At 42.3% G+C, this 6434-nt stretch overlaps 1 protein-coding gene and 1 pseudogene across 1 annotated transcript; both read right to left on the minus strand.

The window, feature by feature from the left end:
- Positions 1-493: 493 nt before the first annotated feature.
- On the minus strand, positions 494-1197 carry LOC145943419 (uncharacterized; annotated as a pseudogene).
- A 175-nt stretch (positions 1198-1372) lies between these two features.
- Positions 1373-5323, minus strand: LOC145943420 (uncharacterized). The gene is made up of 2 exons (XM_083050925.1): positions 4882-5323; positions 1373-1470 (listed from the first exon to the last, which is right to left on the minus strand). Exons 1-2 carry the CDS (start codon positions 5321-5323, stop codon positions 1373-1375), a joined length of 540 nt encoding a protein of 179 aa, XP_082907051.1.
- Between the last annotated feature and the right edge of the window lie 1111 nt (positions 5324-6434).

A 6434-nucleotide genomic window follows, 5' to 3' on the forward strand; every position in this document is an offset into this window, starting at 1 on the left:
CTTCTTGTTCCGGCCGGAAATAGGCGATTCAGACCGGAAGTGCATTTTTTTAAATGGAACATGGTATTTTTTATTGCAGATTCGGATTCTATGCGAAAAAATATCAAACTTTTGTACAAAACATTTTTTCGAAAAATGTCATTTATGTCCTTCAGACAACCTTCAAAATGTGTGTTGGCAAAAATAACGTTTTTGCATTATCTGCTCTCGGCATAACCCAGGATCTACGACGAGGACGTGGCAGATATCAAATCCCGTGTGTTTGTGTGTGTGTGTGTGGGTGTGTGTGTGTGTGTGTGTGTGGGTGTGTGTATGCGCGCGCGCACCTCGTAGGGATAAGGACCCTGTGGTTCGTCGCTTCCACAGTAGTTAACGACTCCAAACCCTCCCTACGGTGTGTGTGTGTTGTGTGTGTGTGTGTGTGTGTGTGTGTGTGTGTGGGTGTGTGTGTGGGTGAGTGGGTGTGTGCGTGCGCTGATATGGCTAGATGTGATTAGGCCTGATGTTCGAAATGTCCACCGTTTGCTTGAATGCAATTAAGTACTCTCTTTTGGAAATCATTTGTAGCATGAAAAATTTCATCAGCATCTAGAGAACCGATTGCGTCACGTATTCTACGAATCATATCATCTCTTGTCGTAGGGCGTTCGCGGTATACCAGATCTTTTACTCTTCCCCACAAATAGTAGTCGAGAACAGTTAGATCCGGTGATCGTGGTGGCCAATTATGTGGGCATATTTGCCTATCCATTTATCTGGAAACATGTCGTTTAGTCGTTCACGGGCAACTCTAGATGTATGCGCTGGGCACCCATCTTGCTGAAAAAACATGTTTAGGCGTAATTGTAGAGGAATATCTTCAAATAAAGGTGGAAGATCATTTTCGAGGAAATTAGCGTACCGAACACCGTTTAGATTTCCTTCAAAGAAAAACGGTCCAACAATATGTTTTTCAACAATTCCGCACCAAACGTTGATTTTCCAAATATGTTGATGGTCTATTTCTCGAAACCAATGAGGATTCCCTTGTGCCCAGTAACGACAGTTCCAAGTATTTACAGAGCCGTCACTCGTAAATGTGCTTTCATTAGAAAATTTTATTTTCTAATGAAAGTTTCGCGGTTGTTGGCGTATCCAGTTGCAAAATTCGAGTCTGTTTCTAAAATCGGCAATCGTCAATGCTTGATGCAGAGTCATTCTGTACGAATGCAGCTTGATTTCATGATAAATTCGCCAAATTGTACTACGACTAACACCAGATTCTTGTTCTACACGCTTTAAGGATTCATGGGGATGCAATTGAGCGAATGCAAGAATTTCTGGCGTCCTTTCGTCCCTAATTTGACGTCGAATTTGTCTACCTTTATTATGATCAGGTTGAATAAAAAACATTGTGCGAATTAGGAGTGCGATCTGGGTATCGTTCTTGCCACAACCTCGCAGCTACTCTAAATTGACCACCACATTCACCTAAAATAAGCATCATATCTAAAGCTTCTGTGTTTGAATAGGACACGGTTGGTCAATGAGAATTTTGTTACACTATTTATTTTCTGATGAAAGTTTCGCGGTTGTTGACGTAGAATACAGTATTGAAACTGAGATAGCGATCTTCACAATTTCGATAGATTTTATTAAACTACGCAATAAAATAATAATTATAAAAATTTTTATAATAAAATAAAAATAAATAATAATATAAATTATAATAAAATTAAACATATTTATAATAATAAAATAAAAAATAAATAATAATATAAATTTATAATAAAAATAAATTTATAATAAAAATAAATTTTTTTCATAATAAAAATAATTCTTATGTGTTAACAAAATAATTATTTAACTAAAATTAAAGAAATTGTTCGAAATGAGTTCGTCCCACTTCGATACACATTTCTGCTCTTTTTTGTACATCTTGCGTAGCTTTTTGTATATGATGATTTTCAATTCTTTGAACAGTGTGTAATACCAATTCTTCCATTTCGTCTGCGGTTTCGATGTTGTTATTTAAAAACACTTTTTCTTTAATCGCTCCCCAAAGATAAAAATCACATGGGTTGAAGTCCGGAGATCGAGCAGGCCACGGAGTTATTGAACCTTTTCCAAACCATCCTTGTGGAAAATTTTCATTAAGATAACGGCGGATGATATCTTTGAATAAGATTCGTTGATATTAATACTAAAAATGATTCAATAGATAACTGGTCAACATTTTTCGACTTTTTTTATGTCACAAAAAGAATGACAGGGGATTTCGATAGGATTTTTCCCGTAGTTTACGAATTTGAAATGCAAAATCCATCACGACACGTTTTTGAGAAAAATGGGGTCAAAGTGTCAAAAAAAAAGTTTTTGGCACTTTTTGAACCTTTGTCACAAAGAAACGGGACGTGATAGAATACTTTCTGTAGGTTCAAATTAAAGCTTGAACCTTAAACTTTAATGTTATGAAGCAAAGAAACATGTGACAATACTGTGAAGTTGTGTAGCACAAGTTTTTTGACTGGCCGCGGGCCAATTTTGATTTCGTAAGTAAGTGGAGTCCTAATATGCTTGTTGACTATTGTTGGACACTTGGAAGAGATTTTGCTGAAGCAAAATACTCCAGAAAATCATAAAATTATAGCCCCGTAATTAAATTACGGGTTTCAGCATAAAATGATTTCTCTCGCCTCTCACTACTCGGGGTGCTTTATTAAGTAAGTAAAAAAATTTATCGAATAAATAAACTAATTTAAGGCTATAATTTTATAATTTTCTGGAGTATTTTGCTTCAGGAAAGTCTTTTAAGTGTCCAATAGTAGTAAGTCAGCATACTAGGACTCTACTTACTTACAAGATTAAAATTGGCGCGCGCCCGGTCAAAAAACCTGTGCTACACAACTTCACAGTATTGTCACATGTTCTTTTGCTTCATAACATTAAAGTTTACACACACACACACACACACAGAGAGAGAGAGAGAGAGAGAGAGAGAGAGAGAGAGAGAGACATATATTATATATATATATATATATATATTAATATATACATACAGAGTGACCCATTTTAATCTGTAAGTCAATATATCTTCTAAACGAATTTGAATTTAAAAAATTGAACATATAGATGTTGAACGAGATTGAAGGAATTGTTAGAATATCGCAAATAAAATTCGAAAGGTGGAGGAGTCTTGGAAATTTCAGGATTATCTTTGTTTTTTTAAATGGAATCGCCATAATTTTTTTTATATAAATTGATTTTATGGAATATTCTGCATAAAAAGGATACAATGACCAAAAAGTGAATAGTTGTTATTTTTTATTTTAATTTAAAGTAATTTTACATACACTATAAAATATTTTGATAAAATATTCATTGTTCGATGATGTTACTATTAAGATTGCGAGTTCGTGCCCCATTCATCTCATAACTTTTTTTTTCCAGTATTTTCTATATTATTATATATTTTATATATAATAAATTTATTATTGTTATTATTATTATTTTTATACAAAAAAAATTATAACAATAAAGAAAATTTTTTTACGTAAAAATAATAATAATAAATTTATTATATATAATATATAATAATATAGAAAGTACTGGAAAAAAAAGAAAAAAGTTATGAAAAGAATGGGGCGCGAACTCGCAATTTTCCCACTTGTAGTCCGACGCCCAGTTCGCTTAGCAAACTTAGGAAAGTCCAAGCGCACGAGGTACCACCTTTTTTTTTTTTTTTCTCGCTGTGGAAATCCTCCTGGATACCCAAGTCTCCGGGTAGAGACTATTGGGTTATGTGGGACTCCTTGTTTCCCTTGACCGAACCACGAATGGTTCGGCCAAGGGGCCCAAGACCTACCCACTAAAACCACAGCGGGTGTCCTACTCGGGCGTTAGCTAGGGGATGCGGAGGATGCTGGAATCCCATGCCGTCTCCGTACCCCCCCCGCCTTTACCTCCCAGGAGGAATGTCGTCCCTTTTTTAGGGCGGCACTCCTCCTCCACGCATCGTATGGATCGGTCGCGGTTGCGACGCAGGGTGACACCAACCCCGCGTCGCGCCCTCCCAAAAAGTTTGGGGGGCGGGGTCACGGCTCGAGATTTCCCGCTCGAGCCGCCACCCCCGCCTCCAGGGTGGTGCTCCCTCCCCTTCCCGAAGGGAACGGGGATTCGGCAACCAGTCCTGGAGGCTCTCTCCAGGGAGCCATCCCCAGAAGGGGGATTGACTCCCTCGACAACCACTGTCCCCCCCGCCGGCGACAGGGCGCTCGGCGAGGGGGAGGCATGTGGCTGCATCCCCCCCGTGAGAGGACCGAGTGCAATGGGAATCAAGCCGTGGCTTGAATCCCTTGGTCCCCCCATGCCCCGCGGGATGTGTCCCCCCTTTCCCCAAAGGGGTTAGGGTTCGGACCCGGAGCTTCGCCGAGACCTCCCTCAGGGGGGGAGACCTCGGCCGGGCCGGGAGGCGGGGGGGCCGCCCGCCCCCCACCCGCGCAACTCTTACGAGTTGTCGGGCGACGAGCGGGTGGCCGCGCCGGGTCGGCCCCCCCGCCCCGGCTGTGGTTCCCTCCGCCCCCCGAAGGGGCAGCGGATTCGACCATCAGCCGAGGGGCCCTCCTCGAGGTTCGGGCAGATCACCTCGGGTTGCGCCGGCGCGAGCCGCCCCTATCCCTCCCGCGAAGTCTCCGGGAGAAGAACGTCAGACTAACCGTCCAGCGTCCCCCCCGGAGACCTCATCCCACCCCTGCTGTCTGGAGCGGGACGGGGCCCAACCCTCCCCCGGCCCCCACCACGGCGACTTCTTCGCCCGGGCAGTCAGGAGGTCATCCCTTTCCTCCCGGGATTCAGGAGAGAGAGCGGGTCTCCCCCCTCTTCCCCGTCTCATCCCCCTTCTACCCTCCCGCTCCCTCTTTCTTTCCGCCTCCTCCTTCTGCAGCATAACTTTGCTGCAGGAGGAGGAGAAAGCCCTCCACAATTCCTCCTCCTCTATCACTGCCCTAACTATCGCGGGCAGCGATAGGTCCATCCCCACTGCGGCCACGAGCCCCGCACTCTCGCCGGTCCAAGCTGGACATTCGGCCAGCGTGTGCTGGGCGGTATCGAGCTCGCTGTCGCAGTGCCAGCACCGCGTTGTGCACTCCTTTCCAATTCGACCCAGGTACTCACCAAAGCATCCATGACCGGTGAGCATGTGAAAGGACACCCCTCCTTTGGCCCTGCCTAGCCACACTTCTAGACAGGGCCGGACGGCCTCGACTGTGCGCCGACCCGGCAGCCCCGGATCTTCGAGGCTATCTTTCCATTGCCGGATCAACGCACGCCGAGCGTGGACTCTCATTGTACGTCGGAGGCCCTCTGTTATTATGATGCCCGCCCGTTGGTATTCACGTGTGCGCCGGACGAGGTACCCCCTCCACACGCGCCAGTGTGCGGGACCTGAAAGTGGCATCTCTGATCTTAATTGCTCTGGATTCGACACAAAAGAGACCGATTATTTGACCACCAGGTCCTTCGTTTCCGCGATCGCGACCTTCGGATGGGGGTAGTTCATGCACGTGGAGCTCGTGGATTGATTCGCGATTATCATCGCGTTGCGCGATGAGCGAAATAATCGCGATGTCGAGTTCTGCGCGTGTCTCGCGTTGCGAGATCCAATTTACGCGCGACGCGTGCACTTTTAATCCTGCGCGACGATGTAAGGATCACCGAAGGATCTATAATCGATTCCTCTTGGGGCGCGACTCAGCGAAGTATCGAGATCCGGAACCCGAGCCGAAATAATCGACATGTTTCGCGTCGTTTTGACCATCGAGCGTTTTTTCATATCGCATTTCTTAACATTTTATTTATTATATTTAAAATAATTTTCGAGAAATCAGGAAATCACATGTTGCATATAAATATAATATAATAAATTAATATTTTTTTAAATTCTTGTTTGATTTTTTTAAACAATTATTTTTTTCTTGTCATAATTTACTGGATTACGTGTAAAATTAATAAACAAATTTCACATTTTTTTTTATTTTCTTATCGAATTTTTATTCTGATATAATGATAGAAGAATAAAAAATTCTTTTCTAATGGGGTGTTTCCGCGACATACACATCAGTATGTCGGATTGCCTATCTGCTTTCCGACATTGGCACGCTTTACTGGACTCGCAGAATAAAATCAGAATGCAAGTCCGACGGGAAGTGAGAAAAGAGAAATCGGTTTTTATGACTCTAGCATAGTGAACAGTAGTGAAATTTAATAATATAAATAAAATAATATATATAATATAACATAAATAAAATTTAATAAACAAATTTGAACAAAAATATTTTTTATTTTTAAATATAATAAATTATAATAAATGTTCGATGTAGCCACAATTTTATTCTAAACATAGAGCAATTCTGCGCATGAAATTTTCTTTCACTCATTTTAATATGAGAGGAGTAATA

Source organism: Prenolepis imparis, unplaced genomic scaffold (genome assembly GCF_030444845.1).
Source record: "Prenolepis imparis isolate NDT839.2.m4 unplaced genomic scaffold, iyPreImpa1.0 SCAF_12, whole genome shotgun sequence".
Classification (NCBI taxonomy): domain Eukaryota; kingdom Metazoa; phylum Arthropoda; class Insecta; order Hymenoptera; family Formicidae; genus Prenolepis; species Prenolepis imparis.